We start from the raw sequence: 25156 nt of genomic DNA on the forward strand, positions 1-25156 counted from the left end.
CATTGCTTGCATCAAATCAAATCAGCTGGGATTGTGCTAGGCAGGCTGCAATTGCCGCCATGCTTCTGGTGCCAACGTCGCATGCCCACAGCTCACTAACCCTAATCCTATGTCGTTCGAATGTGGGAGGAAACAGGAGCGCTGGGAGGAAACCCGCGCGACAACAGAAAGAACTGCTGACAGATGGCAGTGGGAGTTTAACCCCAATCTTATAGACAGCAGCTGTAAAGTGATATGTTAACTACTGTGCTGTCATGCTGCCGACTGCAGTCCAAGAATTTGTCCCTGTTTTTGAGAAATGGGGGTTAACATTTCTGAATTAAGGATTGCATTAGGAAGGTGGAATTTCATGCTTTGGGGCAAGAAAAGAGGTGGGGGCTTTTCTAACCACTCTGGTTTCAATCACAGATTGGTGGTTGCTGCAGCCTCACTGTCTTCAGTCTCCGCGATAACAGATTAACAAGGATCCCTCCAGAAATCTCACAAGCGACTGAACTTCATGTGCTGGACATAGCTGGGAACAGGTAAAATATCTTTCTGGGGGACATTGCTTAGTTTTGATGTAGTTATTTTTTTGTGTATCGTATTTAAAATAATGGAAATTTGGAAGTCGAGGCCCAGAGGTGGTTGTGTGTGTGTGTGTGAGCAGGTGGGTGCTATTGTAGGTGCTGAACATGGTAGGCAAACTATGTTGATACTGGAGTACGTGGCAACACTTGCAGACTCCCTCCAGCACATCCCTAGGTTGTGTTGGTTGCAAACACAATTAACACATTTCACTGTATGTTTCCACATAAATGTGACAAATGATTCTGAAACCTGACCTGAATCTAAAAGTAGAGTTGAAAATTGGTGGCAAATCAGGATGGGCATGTTAATGTAAGGGGCTTGTGGCCAAGATTTTTGATTGGGAGTGAAGCCTGTTGCTGATATTAAAGAAACCTAAAGATTTATTGTGATGCACATTTCCCCCTTCTCTGATATGTTTTTGGCATCCACTGTAGTTTTTAGTGAAGTTATCATTGAGGCTGAACAATCAAATTGACCAGATCCCTCAGCAGAAGCTCTAATATTGTTTAAATTCTACAGGAAACAAAACGGGATGTATACATTTTGGCTTTGACATTATCTGCATATAATAACGATCTTTCAAGAACAGAGAATACTTTTATGACTGAAGATGCAAGAGGGTGTAGATGCTGGGATTTGGGGCATAAGAGGACTGTGGGGAGAAATGGGACAGTCGCTGTTTTGGGTCCTAAAATGTCGAATGTCCATTACCCTCCACGGATGATGATTGAACTCCGAGTTCCTCCAGCAGTTTGCATCTTACTCCATTACAGTACTGACATTTTAAATTTGTACAATTTGCAATGTCTGTAGAATGTCAGTCCATGCAAATGATTGTAGTGTTTTTGGTCTGAGATGTTATTCAGTGGTGAGATGGCATGGGAGCTTAGCAGTTAGTGTAACAGCATCAGTGACCAATTGATCTGTCTGCGAGGAGTTATTACGTTCTCCCCGTGCCCACATGGTTTTCCTCTGGGTTTTCTGGTTTCTTCCCACATTCCAAAGACATAGGGGTTAGCAGGTTAATTGGTCACGTAGGCGTAATTGGGTGGAGCGAGCTCATTTGGCTGGAAGTACCTGTTACTGTGTTGCATCTCTAAATAAAAATAAATACTGTAAATAAACAAATGTCCTAGCAAGATGATTAAATGAGATGCAGATTGTGTTTTTCAGTAACTCAAATGTGATGTACTTTTGATAAATTTTAGAGCGAGGAAAGTCGCACGAAGAATTGAAGAATCAGAATCTGGTTTATTATCAGTGGTAAATATCATGAAGTTAGTTGTTTTGCAGCAGAAGTGCAGTGCAATACATTAAAAAAACTCTGAATTAAAAATAAATAACTAATTCATGTGCAGAGAGAGCAAAATTAGTGAGGCAGTCTTCATAAGTTTATGGTCCGTTTGGAAATCTGTTGGCAGAGGGATAGAAAATGTTCCTGAACATTGAGTGTGTGTCTTCAGTCTCCTGTACCTCCTTCTAGATGGAAGTAATGCGAACAGTGCCTGTCCTGGGCAGTGAAGGTCCTTCATGATGGGCATTGTCTATTGAAGATGACCTCAATGGCAGGAAAGCTAATGCCCATGTTAGAGCTGGCTGAGTTTACAACTTTCTGCAGTCTTCATCAATGCTGTGCTTTGGTGTCTCCATACTGGACAGTGATGCAACCAATTAGAATGCTCCCCATAATATTTCTGTAGAAATTTACATGAGTGTTTGGTGACATTCCATATCTCCTCAGATTCAGAAGTAAGAAATGCCACTACTTAACATATACAAAATGCTGGAGGATTTCAGCAAGTCAGACAGCATTCTTAGATGCTGCCTGATCTGCTAAGTTCCTCCAGCAATTTTTATGTGTTACTCTGGATTGTCAGCATCTCGAAAATCTCCCGTGTTTATAATTTGCCACAACTTGACATCGACCTCCAGTCAGTGTGGACAGTGTGGGACATTTTTCTAATTTGCCTGTTAACACAGATGAGAACCAGAATCAGATTTATTATTGTTGACAGATGACATGAAATTTGTTGTTTTTCAGCAGCAGAACACTGCAAAGGCATAAAATTACTCTAAATTGCAAAACAAAAAGGACAAGTGAGGTAGTGTTCATAGACTCATGGGCCGTTCTGAAATCTGATTGCAGGGGAATGAAGCTGTTCCTGAATCACTCTTCAAGCTCTTGTACCTCCTCCCCTTTGATGGTAGTAACAAAAAGAGGGCGTGTCTCAGGTGGTGAGGTTCCTTAGTGATGGATGCTGCTTCTTGAGGCATTGCCTCTTGAAGATGCTCTCGATTGTGGGGAAGGATGTGCCTGTGAGGGAGATGGCCAAGTCCACGGCCCTCTGCAGCCTCTTGTGATCCTGCGTGTTGGAGCCTCCATTGCAATCACAAGCAAGAGAAAATCCGCAGATGCTGGAAATCCGAGCACCACACACAAAATGCTGAAGGAACTCAGCAGGCCAGGCAACATCTATGGAAAAGAGTATGGTTGATGTTTCGGGTCTTCAGGATTTTGTGTGTGATGCAATCAGCTGGAACGCTCTCCACTGTCCATCAGAGTTGTGTGGTGAGACGGCAGTCCCTCTGAACACTACTTGCCCTGCTTGAGCACAGAATAATTTATTACAAATATACACTTTGTGGTCACTGTATTAGGTACAGGAGTAGAGCCTGATGTGGTCTCCTGCTACTGATGCCCATTCATTTCAAGGTTAAATGTGTTGTGCGTTCAGAGATGTCTTATGCACACCACTATTGTAATGTGTAGTTATTTGAGTTATGAATGCGTTCATGTCGGTTTAAAACAGTCTTTTCATTTTTCTTTGATCCCTCTCATTAACAAGGTATTTCCCCCCCCCCCCCCCCCACAGAACTGCTGTTCACTGAATGTTTTTTTTTGCACCATTCTCTGTAAACTTTAGAGTTGTGCCTGAAAATCCCTGGAGACCAGCAGTTTCTGAGATACTCAAACCACCCTGTCTGCCACCAACAATCATTTCACGGTCAAAGTGACAAAGGTCACTGTTCTTCCCCATTCTGAACCTCTTGACCACGTCTATATGCTTTTATGCATTGAGTTACTGTTACATGATTAGCAATTAGATATGTACATTAGCAAGCAGGTGTACCTAATAATTGGTCATTGAGCATATATCCTTTCAAGGATAAACTTCATTACCCACAGATGATTAAAAAATCTTGTATGCTTCATTGAATTTGTTAACCTTTTTAAGTAAAGTGAGTAAAGTGGATCAGCAGTGGCAGATATTCTTGGGCATAATACAAAAGATGCAAATGCAGTTCATTCCAATGAGAAGGAAGGATTCAAAGAGGGGGAAGGGGCCACAGTGGTTGACAAAGGAAGTCAGAGATTGTATAGCATTAAAGAAAAAGAAGTATGACAGGGCTAAAATGAGTGGGAATACAGATGATTGGGAAAGTTTTAAGGAACAGCAGATCTTAACTAAAAAAGCAATACGGAGAGAAAAAAATCAGGTATGAGCTCAGTCTAGCCAGGAATATAAAAGGGGATAGCAAAAGCTTTTTTAGCTATGTGAAGAGAAAGAAGATAGTTAAGAACAATGTTGGCCCCTTGAAGAATGAATTGGGAGAAATTGTTATGGGAAACAGGGAAATGGCAACAGAATTTAATGCGTACTTTAGATCTGTCTTCACCAGGGAGGACACAAGCAATCTCCCAGATGTATGGATGGGCCAGGGTCATAAGATATCAGAGGAATTGAGACAGATTGACATTAGGAAAGAAACTGTGATGAGTAGACTGGTAGGACTGAAGGCTAATAAATCCCCGGGTCTAGATGGTCTGCATCCGAGGGTTCTAAAAGAGGTGGCTCAGGAAACTGCGGATGCATTGGTAATCATTTTCCAATGTTCCTTAGATTCAGGATCAGTTCCTGAAGATTGGAGAGTGGCTAATGTTGTCCCACTTTTCAAGAAGGGAGGGAAGGAGAAAATGGAGAACTATCGTCAGACGTGGGGAAGATCCTTGAGTCCATTATTAAGGACGAAATAGTGGCACATCTAGATAGCAGAAATAGGATTAGGCCGAGCCAGCATGGATTTACCAAGGGCAAATCATGCTTGACTAATCTGTTGGAGTTTTTTGAGGGTGTAACAAGGATGTTAGACAAGGGTAAGCCAGTAGATGTTGTGTACCTAGATTTTCAGAAGGCATTCGATAAGGTGCCACATAGGAGATTGGTGAGTAAAATCAGAGCTCATGGCATTGGGGGCAGGGTTTCAACATGGATAGAAAACTGGTTGGCAGATAGAAAGCAAAGGGTAGCAGTGAATGGGTGTTTCTCAGACTGGCTGGAGGTGACTAGTGGGGTACCACAGGGCTCTGTATTGGGACCACAGCTCTTTACGATTTATGTCAATGATTTAGATGAGGGCATTGAAAACTATATCAGCAAGTTTGCTGACGATACTAAACTGGGTGGCAGTGTGACATGCGAAGAGGACGTTAGGAGAATACAGGGAGACTTGGATAGGCTGAGTGAGTGGGCAGATACTTGGCAGATGTCATTCAATGTGAATAAGTGTGAAGTTATCCACTTTGGAAGCTGGAACAAGAGGGCAGAGTATTGTCTGAACGGTGTCGAGTTAGGTAAGGGAGAAATGCAAAGAGACCTAGGAGTCCTAGTTCACCAGTCAATGAAGGTGAATGAGCAAGTGCAACAGGCAGTGAAGAGGGCAAATGGAATGTTGGCCTTTGTTACAAGGGGAATTGAATACAAGAGCAAGGATGTTCTTTTGCATTTGTACAGGGCCCTGGTGAGACCACACCTGGAATATTGTGTACAGTTTTGGTCTCCAGGTTTAAGGAAGGACATTCTGGCAATTGAGGAAGTGCAGCGTAGATTCACTAGGTTGATTCCTGGGATGGCAGGGCTGTCTTACGCAGAGAGATTGGAGAGATTGGGCTTGTACACGCTGGAATTGAGGAGATTGAGAGGGGATCTGATTGAAACGTTTAAGATAATTAAAGGATTTGATAGGATTGAGGCAGGAAATATGTTCCAGATGTTGGGAGAGTCCAGTACCAGAGGGCATGGATTGAGAATAAGAGGTCAGTTATTTAAAACAGAGTTGAGGAAGAGCTTCTTCTCCCAGAGAGTTGTGGAGGTGTGGAATGCACTGCCTCGGAAGACGGTGGAGGCCAATTCTCTGGATGCTTTCAAGAAGGAGCTGGATAGATATCTGATGGATAGGGGAATCAAGGGATATGGGGACAAGGCAGGGACTGGGTATTGATAGTGAATGATCAGCCATGATCTCAGAATGGCGATGCAGACTCGAGGGGCCGAATGGTCTACTTCTGCACCTATTGTCTATTGTCTAAAGTGGAATTATTGAGTAGCATGTCAATATTTACAAAGTCAAATCTGCATCTGAGTCAAAGTCAAAGAAAAAATGTACTATCACAGTCTGTATATGTTACCATAGCACTTTATTACCCTCATAATTTTGTTGACTTCTATAAAACTCCCCTCATTCTCCAATGCTTCAGTGAATAAAGCCCCAACCTGTGCAGCCTTTCCTTATAACTCAGGTCCTCAAGTCTCAGCAATATTCTTGTAAATTTGCTCTGTACTCTTTCAATCTTATTAATATATAAGATTTAACCCAATTTTCTATTACAACCATGGGTGCACACAATAATACAATAAATGTAGTTCCTGAAACCTTGGGTGTTTTCACTGCTGTATTCCATGTCATGACTGCTAGGCTTTGTGTGCATTTCCCTGTAACTACATTAGCACAATCCACATCCATAATTACGAGCAATTTGCCTTCACTTTTCTTTCCCCTACAATTACCTACGCATGGATGCTTAACTGGATTCCCTGCAGCATTCTCTCCCTCAAAGTCAAAGTAAATTTATTATCAAATTACATATACTACCTTGAGATTAATCTTCTTGCAGGCATTCACAGGAAAACAAAGAAAAATAATAGAATTTATGAAAAGCTACACACAAACAATTCTGACTAACGACCAATGTTGAAAAGAGGACAAATTGTGCAAACAAAAATTAAGTAATACTGAGAACATGAGTTGCAGAGTTCTTGAAAGTAAGAATCAGTTCAGTGTTGAGTTGAGTGAAGTTCCCCATGCCAGCTTAGGAGCCTGATGGTTGAATAGTAGTAATAACTTTTCCTGAAACTGGTGTGCACTTATGGTGAGAGGGGAGTAATTTCAGAGGAGATGTGAGGGGCAGTTTTTTTTACATAGAGAGTGGTCTGTGCCCGGAATGTACTGCCTGGCGTGGCGGTAGAGGCAAAGTACATTAGGGAATTGTAAGAGATGTTTAAATAGGCACATTTATGTATAGAAAATTGTAGAATATGGATACTGTGTAGGTAGACGGGATTTGTTTAGTTGTCCATTTGTTTACAAATTTAATTGGTTTGGCACAACATTGTTGGCCAAAGGGTCTGTTCCTGTGCTATACCGGTTTGTTCTATGTTGTGGTAGTATGGGAGCTAAGGCGGCTGTACTTTCAGCCCAAAGATAGCAAGAGTAACAAGAGTTTTCTTTTTGACCTTTGCAGGTTGATGTTCTTGCCTTTATCATTGATCACCTTGAAACTGAAGGCCCTTTGGTTATCGGAGAACCAGTCCCAGCCGCTGCTAACTTTCCAGACGGAGATTGATGCAGGAACGAGAGAGAAGGTTTTGACCTGCGTTTTGCTTCCTCAGCTGCCTCCTGAACATAACAACCATGGTACTGTATCAGTTTTACCAAGTTAAGAACCTGTAGACAGTAAGGGAAGGATAGAAGGTCACAGGAGTTGTTGGTGACAATCTCAGGAATTTTCCAAAGATTGATTTGTTTCCTCTTTAAATCTGTCATGGTTCCTGTGTGGAACATCATCCTTTCACTTGTTTCAACATTGAAGTACAGCACAGGCCCTTCAAATGAATGTTACTGAGGTAATTGAATGTTAACATTTATTTCAAGGGACCAGAACACAGTATAAAAGCAAGGATGTAATGCTGAGGCTTTATAAGGCATTGGTCAAACCACACTTGGAATATTGTGAGCAGCTTTGGGCCCCTGATCTAAAAAGATGTGCTGGCATTGGAGAGAGTCCTGAGGAGGTTCACAGGAATGATCCAGGGAATGATGTGGTTAATGTATGAGGAGTGTTTGATGGCTCTTGGCCTTTACTCATTGGAGTTTAGAAGAATGAAGGGGGATCTCATTGAAACCTATCGTATATTGAAGTGCTCAAATAGAGTGGACATGATGAGGATGTTTCCCATAGTGGAGGAGTCTAGGACCAAAGGGCACAGCCTCAGAATAAAGGGGCAATCTAACCCTTCCCTCCTACATAGCCTTCCATTTTTCTAACATGTATGTGAATATCTAAGAGTTTCTTCAATGTCCTTAATGTACCTGCCTCTATTACCATGCCTGACAGCACATTCCACACACCCACTGCACTCTGTAAAGAACTTGCCCCTGACATCCCCCATTACTTTATTCCCATCAGGTTAGAATTATGCCCCCTTGTCTTAGCCATTTCCACGCTGGGGAAAAAGAGATTTGAGTATTCGCTCTATCTATACCTCTTATCATTTTTACACCTCTCTCATCACCTCTCATCCCCCTTCGCTCTAAAGAGAAAAGCCCTAGCTTGCTCAATCTAGCCTCATTAGACATGCTCTCTAACCCAGGCAGCATCCTGGTAAATCTCTTCTGTACCCTTTCTGAAGCTTCCACGTCCTTGCTGTAATGAGGCAACCAGAACTGAACACAGCATTATAAGCTTTGCCAAACCAGGGTTAGAGTTGCCGAGGAAGTGGTTCCTTCAGGCTTTTCGTAGCCGGTGATGGTAGTGGGGATAAGCTCCCACTACCTAGGAACGCTCCAAATGGCATGCGCCTCAAATAGACTCCAACAACCAAGTCCAGCTCCTGGCCTTTATGTGTGGCTCAGCTACTTAGCCTGGTGGAACCATTTCTACAGACAGGAGAAGGGACAAAGGCAAGTTACTAGTGGCTTAAAACCGGTCACTTCAGGCAAATGGGGCTCATCAGCTGTGGTTGACAGCTCATCTAGGAGAAGGTAAACTCAGCTACCTTGCAGCTACATCCACTCATGGGGTAGGCTTCGGGGGTAAACCCTGAGGGAAAACTCCGGAGCTGGAGTATGTGAGGCAGTCTTACATTGAGTTCAGTGCTGACTGGGATCTCCTGTGATGCTGCTGGTGCCAAACTGTATCAGTCTTTGCTGTTCCTTTGGATTCATCAGCTGTGTGGACAGTGGGAGTATGATCCAGGCAACAGCTTGCTGTCCATATCCTACTGCCCCGGTTATGTATGAGAGCTAGGATGCAACGTTCATGCTTGACCCTGACCATCGGAGGGGATACCACTCCATGAGTAGCAGCAGAGTCGTTGGAGTATAAAAATGTAATAGAACAGTACTGAAAGCATTGACTATGAATGTAAAGAATAAAAAGGCATGATTTATTCTTCTAGGTTTTAAATTATGAATCAAGTTTATTTAATTTAAAAAAAGGTCCTAGAAGCTATTTAAGCCTATTTCTCTCAGCTAAGGGTAATGGTTCCTTCTCACTTACTCTATCTAGACCCTCATTTTTATACACTGCCATTAAATCTCTTCTCAGCTGTCCTCAATGTTTGTTGAATTGCTGGTGTGTGCAAGTTTGATATACTGAATAGTCAGTTCTCAACAGAAACTGATCCTGTTGTTCAAGAATCAAAGTTTGTTAGATAGATTTTTTTCTTTAATTTTTGCTTTTAAATCTGCCTGGCCATTGAAAAAAAAAAGAAATAATAAACATTGGGTATTACATAAAAGAAAAAAAAATGGAAGTTATGTCACACCTTTCCAGAGTCAGGTCATTACAGAAAGTTCTACAGGTCAATGTGAACATTTGGAGTGTAGTCCGTGCACTGAAAATGGATTAGCCATGATGAAATGGCACAGCAGACTTGATGGGCCATATGGCCTAATTCTGGCCTATATTTTATGGTCTTATGACACACAAGGACATGGAAATTAAGAGTGATAGTGGGCAAAATGGGAGCCTGAGTCTGCAGTGCCAGTAGTTGATACAGGAAAACTTCAGCAAGCTCCCACAAATGGACATGGAAGAGGACAGTATCATCTGTTAAGATGGCACATTTTGAATGAGATTGTAATGTCCTTGCTGCACTCTGTGGTGTAAAATGGTACCATTTTAGCCAGCAGCATTAACCCCAGTGTCCCCAACCATCTCCATCGGCCAGCTGGCATCATTCAAATCATTTGACTTGTTATTGCTACGTTGTTAGAGGGATCTCACAATTTGCTGCTGCTTTGACCACATGATGAAGAACGGGCCTGTAGGAGGGAGACTGAAAATCTGGTTGAATCATGCTACGACAACAACCTCTCGCTCAACATCAGCAAAATCAAAGGGCTGAGAATTGACTACAGGAGGAAGAAGCTGGAAGTCCTCATTAAGGGATGGGAGGTGGAGAGTACCAAGAAATTAAAATTAATTGGCATGATCATATCAGCGGATCTGTTCTGGGAGCAGCATGTACAGAGGGTGCCTTGACAAAGAAAGCACTGTGGTGACGCACTTTCTACACAGGAGAACAGGCTTCCAAAATGGCACACGCGTTGGCAGAGAGGCCAGCCCCAAAATGGCGCTGGGCCGTCTTCTTCACCAGCAAGGGGAGAAAGCCCGCGCGCGGGAAGAGACTTTTGTAATGCACCCCTGATGTTATTTCCGCCCGGAGAGGGTGGGAACGGAACTGCGTAAAAGCCAGCGCCGCGAAGTTTGAATGAACTAGTCTCGAGTTTCGTTATTTCTAGCTCTGTGTGTAGCACATCGCTACAGCACAATACCTCTACTTCTTAGAAGTTTGCATAGATTTGACATGTCACCTAAAAACTTGATAAGCTTCTATATTTTCACAGTAGGAGTATCTTAACTGGTTGTATCATGGCCTGATATGGAAACAACAATGCCCAGAAACAGAAAATGCTACATGAAGTGGTGGATACACATCACAGGAAAAGCCGTCCCCACTGTTGAGCACATCTACAAGGAGCGCTGCCACAAGGAAACAGCAGCCATCATCAAGGATCCCCACCTTCCAGGCCATGCTCACTTCTCCCTACTACCATCAGACAGGCGGTACAGTCCCACATCACCAGGTTACCAGGTTCAATTATAACTCTACAACCATCAGGCTCCTGAACCCACTTCGATCACCACAACTCTGAACTACAGGAGAAAATCTGCTGATGCTGGAAATCCGAGCAACACACACAAAATGCGAGAAGAACTCAGCAGGCCAGGTAGCACCTACTGGGAAAAAAAGTACAGTTGACGTTTCGGGCTGAAACCCTGCTGAAGGGTTTTGGACAGAAACATCAACTGTATTTTTTTCCATAGCTGCTGTCTGGCCTGCGGAGTTCTCTCGCATTTTGTGTGTGGAACAACCTACAGACTCACTTTCAAAGGACTCTACAACTCGTGTCTCAATATTGTTTTATGTGTCTTTGCACATTGTTACTTGTCCATCTTTGTTTATGTATAGTTTTTTCATAAATTCTATTCTATTCCCTGATTTTCCTGTAACTGTCTGTAAGTGAAGCTCAGGGGTGTACATATATGGTAACATATATGTACTTTGATAATAAATTTACTTTAACATTGACTTTGAAATCGTTTGACTTGTTATTACCAAATGGTCATTAAAGGGATCATGCAATTTGCTGCTGCTTTGACCACATTAAATCAGTAAACCGTGCGTCAGGAGTAATGCTACTCAGCGTAGCCTGAAGGGAAGTGAAAGGTACCACCTGAAATTAAATTGGTTTGTTATTATGCAGTGAAAAACTTTGTTTTGCATACCATTCATACAGATCACTTCATTAGTTCAGTGTGTTGAGGGAGATTTAAATAAATACGATTATTATAATAGATGCAGCTTCAAGTTCGTGGGTGACAACATCTCTGAAGGTTTATCCAGGGCCTGTGTATTGTGCCAATGTATTGTGGGGGGACATGATAACCTAGCAGTTATCATAATGCTATTGCAACACCAGTGACACAGGTTCAATACCTACCACCGACTGTATGGAGTTTGTACGTTCTCCCTATAACCACACAGGTTTTCTATAGGTTTTTCCCACATTTTGAAGACTTACAGGTTGGTAGGATAATTGGTCACACAGGTATAATTGGGTTGGAAGGGCCTGATACTGTGCTGTTTCTCTAAATTAAATTAAATATTGATGCAATTATGACAAGGGTATAGCAATGGTTGTATTTAATTGGGAGTTGGAGGAAATTTGGAGGAAACCTGACATTGGAAATGTGCAACTTAACTTCCAAAGGCTCTGGCAAATTTCTACAGATGTACCATGGACAACACCCAAACTATTGCATCAACTGTACAGAGGGGCCACTGCACAGGATCGGTAAAAGTTGCAGAGGGATGTAAACTCAGCCAGCTGCATCGTGGGCACAACCCACCCCTCCTTCAAGGATACCTTCAAATGGCAATGCCTCAAGAAGGCAGCATTAAGGATCCCCACCATCCTTCCACTGTGTCAGAGCACAGCCTGAAATGTTTGAATATAGAATTGCTTATTTTGAAAGTGCAGCTATTAATTTTAATATGTGCAAAGAAAATACTTTGTAAGCTTTTGTGTGTTAATTTGTTGAGCTGTTCATCAGTGACAAACGGTGTTTTTTTTTTGCAGATAATTTGCCACGCTGTACTGCACTGGAGAGCCTGGTGACTGACGTTTCTGATGAAATGTGGAATGAACGTGCCATGAACCGAATCAGTGCAATACGCTTCCTAGATGATCAGGATGATGATGACGATGAAGAAAAGGTAATTTCTTTCTTCGCAGATGCTGCCTGATCCCCTGAGCACTTCAAACACTTTCTGTTTTGTTTCCAGTTTTTGGCATCTGCAGAGATGTTGGAAATGGGAAACAGAAGAACTGTTTATTGGTTTTGGGGTGTGGGGGGGGGGGGTGCAGTTCACATGCTGCTGTCTACATCAACTGTGTTGAGAAAGAGAATGTCAAGATTCGAGGAGTGAACATCAACAATAATCAGTCCTGGTCCAACCACATAGATATCACTGCCGAGAAAGATTGCTAACACATCTGCTTCCTCAGGAGGTGAAAGAAATGTTGCATGTTTCTATCGTCTTACCATTTCTTATCGATGGACCACAGAAAGCATCTTATCTATGGCTCGTACGGCAACTGCTCTGCCTGTGACTGAAAGAAACTGCAGAGAGTTGTGGGCACAGCTCAGCACGTCTCCCTGCATGGTCTCTGTCTACTCTTGTTGCTGACTGGGTTTTTCTCCCTTCATTTCCAGTCCTGATGAAGGGTCTTGGCCTGAAATGTTGACTGTTTATTCCTTTCCCTAACTGTCAATTGACCTGCTGAGTTCCTCCAGCATTTTGTGCATGTTAATCATAATCAAAGACCCCACTCACCCTGCTTTTCCCTTCCCCCTTTGGGAGAAAGATATAAAAACTGAAAACACGTACCATCAGGCTGAAGGACAACCTCTAACCCATTGTTATAAGACTATTAAATATTTCACTAGTACAATAAGATGGACTCTTGGCATCACAATCTACCTTGATATGATCTTGCACTTTATTGTTTACCTGCACTGTACTTTTGTAGCTGTTATACTTTATTCTATATTCTGCTATTGTTTTACCTTGTTCTACATGGATTGAACATGTAATGATTTGATCTGTATGAATAGTATACAAGACAAGCTTTTCACTGTATCTTGGTACATGTGACAATAATAAACCAATTCTGTTTTCCTTCTGAGTACGGATGCTTTAAACACAAGAAGGTTCCGATTCCAGCTCCCCTCTTTAACACCAACCGGTCATCAGTATGGAGAACATTGCTGTCTGACTTACTTTGTGCGATTGGTAGTGGAGAGGCAAATATGTTACTGGGTCAGTAATCCAGAGACCAGGTTCTTAGAGACCCGAATCCAGATCCCTCCTTGGCAGCTGTGTATTTTGAACTTGTGATTTGGATAAACAGATGGTTTTAGTAATGTGATCCTATAAACTGCCTTCCTATGGTAAAACCCAAATTGTTCAAAGGTGTACTCCAGTGGAGGAAATTTGTCATCCTTATCCAATCTAGTCTGTGTGACTTCAGTCCCGTCAACATGGCAAACTCAAAAAATTAACTTGGAGATGTTTCCATACCCAAGAATGGAAAAGCCCACAGAAAGTGGTGGATGCAGCCCAGTCCATCACAGGGAAAGCCCTCCCCACCATTGAGCACATCAACAAGGAGTACTTTCGCAGGAAAGCAACATCCATCATCGAGGTCCCCCCACCATCCAGGCAGTGCTCTCTTCTCTCTGCTCTCACTGGGAAGGGGGTACAGGAGTCTCTGGTCCCACACTGCCAGATTTAGGACCACCTTTGTAGCCTCACTAGCAACTTTTACAACTGCAGCATAATGTCCCGACACCTCTGTTCAGTACCCTCACCGATGAAGGCCAGTGTGCTAAATGTTCTGTGATGCCACTACTTACTTATTTTCTACTTTCTTTCCAGGGTACCCTGCTACGGAGAGCCACTCCACATCCTGGGGAATTGAAGACCATGAAAAAGACGGCAGAGAACTTGAGAAATGAGATGAATGCTGCTAAAGCACTGGACTCCAACAAAAATGAGGTCAATAACGCCACTCAAAGATTAACCACTTCCGTATAGAGTTTTACCTCAAGCTCTCACCTTGTGTGTCTCCCTGACTCTCTCAGCCGTCGTGACAAACCCTTCCTTGGAATTGTTCCCTTCTGTTTGCACAAGCCAACCCCATGTGATTTTTGTCTCATGTCACCAACTACAGCCTGGAAGAAAGTGCCTTGCTTCCCCACAGTGATTGCACCAATTGATCCAAAGGCATTCTGCACAATGTAATCATGTTTTTCCCAAAAAAAATCTTTTTATATGTGTATATAAATATAAATATATATATAGGTAGATGCACTACTGTATAGAATTTAGAAATCCTTGCTTATAATTTCGTTAAACACAGGGTGAACTCTTTTTTTTAAGAAAAGGTATATTTTTGGGGGTGTTTGGACCTGCTGAAAAATAATTGTACAGTTTTATGTGAAATTTGATACTTTTTATACAGTTTGGCAGCTTGGATTGTATAAATTTTACATTTTGTGTATAGCGAGTTTAATAATGGTAATGCAGGTTTATGAATATCGTTCCGCTATGGTACACGTTTTTATTAGTTGTAAAAATCAGTTCTTACTTTCCTGAATCATCCACAGACCATCTTGAGTGACTTTTGTCTCCTTACCACTGCCCTCCCCTACCTTTGTTTTGAATTGATTTGCTCAATATGGCAAGGATACCAGACTCATATGCTGGCCTTGTAACTGACAAGTATAGTTTTTTCTTTTCATAAGGGGATGATAGAGAAACGTACTAGGGCTTGAGTAACTCCTAAGCCATGTCCTGCTGAACAAATGGTATCTTCGCCAAACAATTATGGTGAAACCAACACTCTATATATTGAGTCATAGAACACTACAGCACAGAAACAGGCCCTTTGGCCCATCTGGTCTGTGCCAAACCATAATTCTCCCTGTTCCTATTGACCTGCATCTGGGCCATATTCTTGCATACCTGCCCCATCCATGCACTGATTGCTCTTAAATGTTACAATCAAATCTGCATCTACCCACATCCACTAGAGACTCATTCCACACTCTCATATCCTTCTGACTGAAGAAGTTCTTAAGTCTTTCACGCTTGACCCTTAACCCATAACCTCAGTGCTGTCACTGAAGGTCAGTGTGCAAAAAGCCCCTTTCGACACCATTCCACCTCTGATGCCACCTCTTACTTACTTTCTATTTTCTCTCGGGGGTACCCTGCTACAGTCTAGTTGTAGTCTCACCCAATCTCCGGGGAAAAAAACCTACTTGCAATATCCTTTGTATACCCCTATCAAATCTCCCCTTAAGTTCCTATACTCCAGGGAATGAAGTCCTAACCTCACATGCTCTTTCTCTGCGGTCTTTCAATCTTAATGATATTTTTCTTGTAAGTAGGTGACCAGAACTGCACACAATACTCCAAATTGGGTTTCACCAGTGTCTTGTACAGCTTCAAAATTGTATCCCAATTCCTGTACTTAGAATGTTGATTTATGAAGGCCAGTTGCCAAAAGTGGTTTTATGACCCTATCTTATTGATATCTTTCCTGGAGGTATGTGACCAGAGCTGCACACAACATGGTTACTTCTCATCCGTGTCACCCCTTCCATATGTCCCTCTCCACACCCACTGCATCTCCTTTCAACTGGACTTAGTTAGTAATTGTGAACGGTTTTGTCATATGTGAAACCTGCCGTGATTTTATAATTTTTAATCAAATATTGCACAGGAAAGTTTAAGATTTGTCTTTACAATAAATTAAGGCTTTTTGCCGACCATTCCTAACCACTGATGTATAAAATTTGGTATTAGTCTTTCAAGAAAGAAGGCTATTTTCCAAATGAATTTATTTTCTGCAGGTACTAAGAAATCTCTCTGTTGTCACGGTGACAGATAGCTGTGGCCTCTGTTGAGGTAGATTGTGGACATAAATCTTCAGTGGTTTATGGGCATTGCCAAACAGTGATTGCTATGGACCTCAGCCGCTTGGTGTTGAATTTAACTAATTAAATTACCTACTCTGTTGTTTTGTTAACTGTGGTCTTTAGTTTGGAAAATGTGGAGGTACCTGGTTTAATGCATTTGTCAGGTGTTAAAACAGTCAATAATATTTTTGGCTAATAAACATCAACTTTGTAAATATCTGTGAACGAAGCAAATGTTTTGAAATTAATTTTTCTAAGTCACTATTTCCATAGACTCATAGAACACTACAATGCAGAAACAGGCCCTTTGGTCCGTGTCAAACTATTATTCTGTCTTGTCCCATCGACCTGCATCCAGGTCTTAGCCCTCCATACCCCTCTCATCTATATACTTATCCAAATTTCTCTTAAATGTTGAGAATTCATATCTACTACTTCTGTTGGCAGCACAATCCACACTTTCTGAGTGATGAAATTCCCTCTCGTGTTCCCCCAAACCGTTCACCTTTCATCCTTATCCTGTGACCTCTCGCTCTAGTCTCACCCAATGTCACATGCTGTAATTTGGAGAAAAAAATGACCTTAGATGTTCTGGAATCTCGGCATCTGATCAGTAAGTTAATAGTAGAACTATTAATTTACTGATCAGTATTGCTGGGTTCTGCAGTTTGATTTTTGAAGAACTTATTCTTTTGGTAGTTTTGATGGTTGCTTAATACTTAATTGACTACTGAAAAACAAATGTTTATTGTCAATTGTGTTTATGCATTTCATTTTCAGTTGAGACATGAGATTCTGCAGATGTTGGAAATGTTGAGTAACACATTCATGATGAGGTCAGATGCAGGTTGGATGAGCAACACCACTTATTGTGTCTTCATAGTCTTCAACCTGCTGGCATCAACATTGATTTCTTTAACTTCCAGTAATCATTGCCCTCTGTTTCCCTTCCTTCCCCCTCCTTTGTTTTCCTTCATTCCTGTAGCTCTTCAGCCCTTTCCTTGCCCTCTCCCACCTTTTCAACCTGCCCATCACCTCCCTGTTTTCCCACCTTCTTCCCTTTCTTCCATGGTCCACTCTTCTAGTAGATTCCTTCTTTAACTATTAACCTCTTCCATCTATAACTTCTCAGCTTCTTACTTCACTCACCCCTCCCCCATCAACCCACCTTTCCCCTCTCCTCTCACCTGCCGGCTTGTGCTCCTCCTCCCCCTCCACCTTCTCATTCTGGCTTCTGCCCTCTCCTTTCCAGTCCTGATGAAGGGTCTCAGCCTGAGACATAGAATGTTCATTTTCCTGCCATAGATGCTGCCAGATCTGCTGAGTTCCTCCAGCATTTTGTGTGTGTAGCTCAATGACATAATTGTTGGCTTTTGGTTAATCTAACCAATATTTGTGACATCCAGTCCAGTGAAAAGGTCTTGTTCTGAAACATCATCTCCATTTCCCACCTCAGATGCTGCCTGAACTGCTGAGTTCCTCCAGTATCTTGTTTGCTGCTCTAAATCCTAGCATCTGCAGTCTCTTGCATCTCCATTTATGAAGTTCTGTTATTCCTTTGCTGGAGTTTTGCAAACTTTACAGGATGTTCTTGCAAACTAAGATGCATATCGTTCAGGGCAATGCATGAATAATTGCTGTCGTTCAAGTTTATTGCAATTCAACATACCTACCAAACAAAGCAACATTACTCCAGATCATGATGTACAACACAATACATATAATTCACACAACACACAAAGTAATATTGCCACAATTAAATTAACAAACAATAATAAAAATTTACAAATAGCAAATAAATAACACCTCCACCCACGATCACCAGGTCTCAAATATTTGAACAACACGCCCAATTCTAGTGAAATGTTTCTTGCAAATATATGTCTTTGAACTTACTGTAAATGCATTTTAAGTGCCAGGATGCATCTTGTTTGAGCAAAATTAATGAAACATTTTAGTGCAAGTATGTTGCAAGTATGGTTTCTTCTTTAGAGAGACAGCACAGTAACTGGCCTTTCTGGCCCAACTAGAAGGTTACTCTGTCTAGTTACAACCGATTAGCTTGCTGGGAATGTCTGCAAATTGGCAACTGTCTTGTAAACTTCTAGTTCTGAGTTTATGCATTGAGCATGAAATAATTCTTATTAACATGTTAAATCCCAACATATGTTTGCAGATGCAACTGTAACATTTATTTATTTACTTAGAAATCAGTAAATAATTATATTTGTAAGTAAGAATGATAACAGGCCTTTCTGACCCAACAAGCACACACTGACCAATTATACCGTGTGACCAGTTAACCTACTAACCCATCTGTCTTTGGAAGAAAGCCAGAACATCCAGAGGAGCATGCAGTCATGGTGAGTCTGTGTCATCTGGTCTAGACTGTCCCACTATAGAAAACGTGCTCTCCATGGCCACTCTATGTCTAGACCTTCTAATATTCAACAGGTTTCAGTAAGATTTACACCCCCCTCCCACCTAATTCTTCTGAACTCCAGCAGTACAGGCCCAGGGCCATCAAATGCTCTTTGTACGTTAAGTCTTTCATTCTTGGAATCATTCTTGTGAATCTGCTCTGAACCTGCTCCATTGCCAGCACATCCTTCCTCAGATTAGGGGCCAAAAACTGCTCACAATGCTCCAAGTTCCATCTGACCAATGCCTTATAAAGCCTCTGCATTACATCCTTCCTTGTATATTCTAGTTCTCTCGTTGGCCAGGTGTGGAAGGTCATTCATATTTCAGCTCTTTTCATAGAGGGAAGGGAATATTCTTTCAGTTGTCTCTGGATTCCCAAGGTAACTTCAGTCCAGCCTCACTAAGCACCCTTCTCTTCAGACCATGGATGTGCTATTGCATAACAGCTAAAGATAGCCCCAGAAGCGCCAGTGAGTTGGTCCTAATTGAATGCTTTCTGGGTGGTATTGTGTTCTTTATATGTACTGTGGGTTACTAAGAACAAACTATATTCTGGAAGAAATAAAACCAGAACTTTTATTTACAACAGCAAACAGCAACCATGTTTTAACACTGCCACGCTTCTAGGTCATTGTTTCATTTCTGTGCATGCTCGGAACTCCGACCAATCATGTTTTTACACGTGACACATGATATCACCATATCTTCCTTTCCTTAAAAAAAGCAATTAGCAACATTAATCAAAACAAATGTATAATTTAACATGTCTCTATCAGTGTCTCTGGAGGTTTACGAACACGAGTAGACCTAAGTGGTTCACACAGTTCTTGTGTTTCGTTGTTATTTTGTCTGGCCCGCATCAGTTAACGGAAACTCTGAAGTTGGCTCTTTCTTGAGGTCTTTGCGAAGAAATCGCAATTCATTCATTAACTGTGCAATCTCTTTTTTATGCTGAGACTTCATCATTTCAATAAAACTTCTCAATTCCTTTACTTGTGCTTTCACTTCTTCAATTGGATCCTGATTCTTGTCACTCTTTGGCTTCAGATCAGTATTGTACTGTACTGGCAAGTTTGGTGTTTGTGGCAAAGCATTGTCAGATGCTGGTAACAAAGGGATGGGTCTGAGGACTTTCTTTATGACTTCTTTTACTTTTGCTGCGTTGGAATCAAATTCTGTTCTCTCTCTCTCTCTCTTTCATCAAGTCACTGTATTCTGACTCTGTGTCATTGTCCAGGACTAAGACTCTTTTCACCAAATTCAGTCTCTCACAGGCAGATAAATCAAGTATTGACTATACAGTTTTTTTGACATGACCACAAATGAAAGCATGTGCACACTACTGTATTTTTGTGTGATACTTTTGCCACAGATGTTCCTTTAACTGGAACGTCTGCACCTGAGTACCCAGTCACCTTTATATTTGTCTGATGTAACTTTGGTCTTGGTTTTAATGCATTAAACTCAGATTCCGCAAGAACATTTACTTGTGCTCCAGTATCCAATTTAAACAGAATAATGTTTTATTTCACTTGCAATGGCATAATCCAGTCATTCTTACTTTGTTTTCCAAAGTACATCTATGTAAAACTCAAGTTCATTTTCAAGCACTGCACTTACGTGTTTTATTTTCTTTCTACTTCTGCAACAGCGTGAAAAATGATTACTCTTACCACAGTGATTGAATGTTTTTCCATACACTGAACACTTTTTAGGGCAGTGCCCCCGTCCACAGCGATAACAAAGTTTTTTTCTTTCAAATGACATCTTGGTCTCTTGCAGTTTCATTGTTGCTTCATTATTTTTTCTAATATGTTGGTGCACAGCATGTACGTTGCAGATCTCAATAAAAAGCTCTTTAGCCTGCGACATCACGGTTTCCGAAGCTTTGCAGAGAATCAAAGCTTTTTCCAAATTTACATCTGGTTCTCTTAAGAGCCTTTCTCTCAGAGCAGTATCTAGAATGCCACAAACAATTCTGTCCTTAATGAGAGAGTCCATCAGTTCTGCAGACTCGCATGTTTTACTGTGGTTTCTCAATTCCATAACAAATTGATCAATCGTTTGACCAGCTTTCTGCTTGCATGTAAAGATTTTGTACCGTTCATACATCACACTGCACTTCGGTGTACAAAATGCTTCAAACTTGTCGATTATGGCTTTTAGATTCAAATTATCTCCATTCTCAAAAGTAAAATGGTTATATACCTCAATTGTGTTGTCACCAGTCACATGGAGTAGAATTGCTGCTTTCATTTTTTTCAATTTTTTAATCTGCTACAATTGCCGAAAAATAAATTTCAAATCGCTGTTTAAATCTTCTCCAGTTTTCAGTGACATTTCCAGTCAGCTGAAGCGTCGATGGGGGTTGCAAAAGCTGTTAGCAAACAACAAAAAAGTTTGCACTTCTTTTTCTTGATTATCCCGTTTCCATATTATTCTTCCACACCGACTTCTGACACCATGTTGTGTTCTTTATACGTACCGTGGGTTACTAAGAACAAACCATATTCTGGAAGAATTAAAACTAGAACTTTTATTTACAACAGCAAACAGCAACCATGTTTTAACACTGCCACGCTTCTAGATTATTCTTTCATTTCTGCGCATGCTCAGAACTCTGTCCAATCATGTTCTTACACGTGACATGTGATATCACCATAGGTGGTTCATGTCCAGATTCGTAACCTCTGTTGGTATCTTGATTATTACCCTGTAAACTCCATCTCCTTCAAGTGGGGCATTGGGCATCTTCTTAGCCATAGGGTGGAGGTTTGCGGCAAGAAATACCGAAGCCACTAAAGTAATTTAGTTGTCTAGCAGTTGGTGTAACGCTATTACAGTGCTCTGGACCCAGGTTCAATTCTGCTTAGACCTGTTGACAAGCACCTGGATCATAGCCCTCCACACCCCTCCTGTCCATGTACTTATCCTAACTAAAGTGTTACAGAGAAAGTGAAGTGCAGGCAATAAGGAGCAAAGCCATGATGAGGTAGATTATGAGGTCAATCACATTTTATGGGGCGGCAAGATAGTGTAGCGCCAGTACCCAGGTTCAATTCCCACCGTTGTCTGTATGGATTTTGTATGTTCTCCCCATGACCGTGTGGGTTTCCTCCCACATTCCAAAAATGTACAGTTAGGTTAATTGTCATATGGGTGAGATTGGACAGTTGGGCTCATTGGGTTGGAAGGGTCTATTACTGTTCTGTATCTTTAAATAAGCAAACAAAAAAAACATGTTGGCTTTACTACAGAACTATGGACCTCTCTAACCTCAGTATCTGAGCAGCATTGTGCAGGTGGCACTTGCTTTCACCTCAAACCCAACCATGAGAAAGTCACATGAGATGGTAGGCCTTGTGTTCGATGTCCACACAACAGAGGTCTTCTTCAAGGTCACACTGCCCTTTGAAGATAAGAGTTTATTATGATTTCTAGGAGGACATCAAATGCTTCTCACTAACTCGGGAGTTGCCTTGCAGTATAGGCAGATGTTGAAGGTGAAGTTCATTGTTGTCCTCAAGGCCCCAGTGCACCTTCCCAAATGGCAGGTAAGGTCTTTGTCCTCAAAACATCATTATAGGAAGTAAGTGGAAGCTTTTGAGAGGGTGCAGTGGAGATTTCCCAGGATGCTGCCTGGCTTAGAGAGCATGTCTGATGAGAAAAGTTTGAGCAAAGCTTTTTCCTTTGAGCAAAGGGGGATGGAAAATGATGTGATAGAGGTGTACAAGATGATAAAAGGCATCGATAGAAGAGACAGCTAACACCTTTAGCTACATGAACAGACAAAGACTGATAACAAATGTGCAAAAGAAGACAGACTATGCAAACAAAAATAATATTGAGAACATGAATCATACAGAGCACTTGAAAGTGAGTCAATAGGCTCTGGAATCATTTCCGAGTGTGGTGAGTGAAGTTATCCACACCAGTTCAGGAGCCAGATGGCTGGAGTGTAATAACTGTTACTGAACCTGCTGTTGTGGGGCAAAAGGCTCCTGTATCTCCTGCCCAATGGTATCAGCAAGAAGAGAGCATGGCTGGATGGTGGCTGTCCTAGATAATGGACGCTACTTCCTGAAAAACCGTACATAAATGAAGACATAAACAACCAATGTGCTAAAGAAGCCAAACTGCTCAAATTAAAATAATGCTCAGAACATTATTTGTAGAGAGTCCTGGAAAGTGAGCCCGGAGGTCACAGATTCCGCTATGGTGAGTGAAGTTGACTTACCAGCCCTGACTAGTACCACTCGCATTTCTGCAACCAGAGTGGGACTTGATCCTATAGCTTTAAGAGAACAGATTCCAAAAGACTGGACTGTTGTGCTCAGGGCAGGAGTGCTGGGGCCCCACCTGCATGAAGGATCCTGTGGCGCTGTTTTGAAGGAGATCAGGGATATTATCTTCAGTGTCTCGGCCACTGTTAATGTGATCATTTTCAGACTGGTGTCTGAGAACATTCCACAGGGTGTTTCCCACGTTACACCACTAACTGCACTGCACACTGAAAACTGTTCTGAGGTATAATGAAAGGCAAGTTATTTATTCAGATACTAGGCACAGCTCGGAAGCTGTTTTGTTGCTAGGGCATGATCATAGAATCACATGACCTGGAAAGAGGCTTCTTGGCCCACTGTGCCCATTCTGACCATCTGCTATCCCATTTAGCAGCATTTTGACCACAGCCATCCTTTCCTCGATAAGTCCAGATGTTTAGTTATAGCATAGAAACAGGCCTTTCACCCATGCCATCTGCGTTGCCCAGCAAGTTAGTCCTATCTGTCTGTGTTTGGTCCATAGCCCTCTAAATATTTCTTATCCATTTACACCAGATGGTGTTTAAATCTCACTAATGTGCCCACCAGTGTCTTTGCTTTTACAATGATTGTAAAGATTTGAAAAGAAGTTTTCTAAAATACAACGTAGATGAAGTTATATACTTGTTGCACCAAACATCAACAACAGCAAACAGTCAGAACAGAAAGGAGAGGCCGTCCAATAGTTTCGATAGAGGGCTGTTTGCCTTTAAATCAGAGAATTATGCAAAGATTGTAATTCAGCTGAAGGGCAGCCTGTAGCTGGTATGACCAGTTGGAACAGGGATCGAAGCCAAACTTCACAGCACATGCAACATGTGCTGCTGTTAAAGTTCTCAACTTATGGCTCTCACAAAAACTACAACAGGATGACATTACAACATAGAACACACAGCACAGCACAGTACAGGCCCTTCAGTCCACAATGTTGTGCCAATCTTTTAACCTACTCGAAGATCAATCTAACCCTTCCCTCCCACATAGCCCTCCATTTTTCTATTATCCATGTGCCTAACTAAGAGTCTCTGAAATATTCCTAATGCAGACATCATCAGTAAGTCAAAGGAATTGTTTGGGGATTTCAGGAAGGGGAAGTCAAAGGACCATTACACCAATCCTCTCCAAGGGATCAACAGAGGAAAAGCTGTGCAGTTTCAAGTTCCTGTGTGTTAACATCTCTGAAGATCTATCTTGGGCCCAACATACTGATGCAATTACAAAGAAGGCACAACAACAGCTACATTTCATTAGGAGTATCAGGAGACTTGATATGTCACCAAAGACTCTCCAAATTTCTACAGATATAACATGGAGAGCATTCTAATTGTTGGCATCGCTGCAGTATAGAGGGGCCACTGAAGAAAACTGTAAACTCAGGCGGCTTCACCAGCCTCCCCAGCATCGAGGACACCTTCAAAAGACAATGCTTCAAGAATGCAGCAACCATTGTTAAGGGCTCCCATCATCCAGGACATACCCTCTGCTCATTGCTACCATCAAGGAGTTACAGGAGCTTGAAGACAGACTCTCAACATTTCAGGAACAGCTGCTTCCCCTTCGCTATCAGATTTCTGAATGGACTATGACCCCATGAACACTACCTCCCTTTTTGCATTACTCACTTATTTTACAAATATATACTTACTGTAATTTATAGTTTATTTTATTATTATGTATTGCAAACACTGCTGCCACAAAACAAATGTCATGAAATATGGCAATGATATTAAATCTGATTCTGCATCCACTTCTACCACCATCCCCAGCAGGGTGTTCTATGCACCCACCACTCTCTGTGTAAAAAAAAAATCCGACCCCTGAAAACCTACACTTGCCTATTCCTTCCTCCAAACACCTTAAAATTATCCCTCTTGTATTAACCATTTCCTCCCTGGGAAAAAGGCACTGGCTGTCCACTCGATCTACACCTCCTATCATCTTGTAAACCTCCATTAAGTCTCATCCTACTTCACTTCCAAGAGAAAAGCACCAACTCAAGTCAAACTTTCCTCATAAGACATGCTCTTTTATCTGGACAGCATCTTGCTAAATCTCTGCACCTTCTCTAAAACTTCCACATTCTTTCCATAATGAAGTGACTAGAACTCAACACAATACTCCCAAGTGTGGTTTAACCAGAGCTCTATGGAGCTGAAACATTAAC

The 25156-nt window shown here is 41.7% G+C and overlaps 1 protein-coding gene across 1 annotated transcript in view; it reads left to right on the top strand.

The window, feature by feature from the left end:
• Nucleotides 1-16346, top strand: part of lrrc1 (leucine rich repeat containing 1) — a 139185-nt gene extending 122839 nt beyond the window's left edge. Inside the window, exons 11-14 of the mRNA XM_059982083.1 lie at nucleotides 409-524; nucleotides 7151-7323; nucleotides 12337-12473; nucleotides 14199-16346. Of these exons, the coding sequence (XP_059838066.1) occupies nucleotides 409-524; nucleotides 7151-7323; nucleotides 12337-12473; nucleotides 14199-14357 (585 nt within the window). The 3' untranslated portion in view covers nucleotides 14358-16346. The remainder of the gene's footprint in view (nucleotides 1-408; nucleotides 525-7150; nucleotides 7324-12336; nucleotides 12474-14198) is intronic.
• Nucleotides 16347-25156: the final 8810 nt, after the last annotated feature.

The sequence above is a fragment of the Hypanus sabinus genome, chromosome 10 (assembly GCF_030144855.1).
Source record: "Hypanus sabinus isolate sHypSab1 chromosome 10, sHypSab1.hap1, whole genome shotgun sequence".
Taxonomy (NCBI): Eukaryota; Metazoa; Chordata; class Chondrichthyes; order Myliobatiformes; family Dasyatidae; genus Hypanus; species Hypanus sabinus.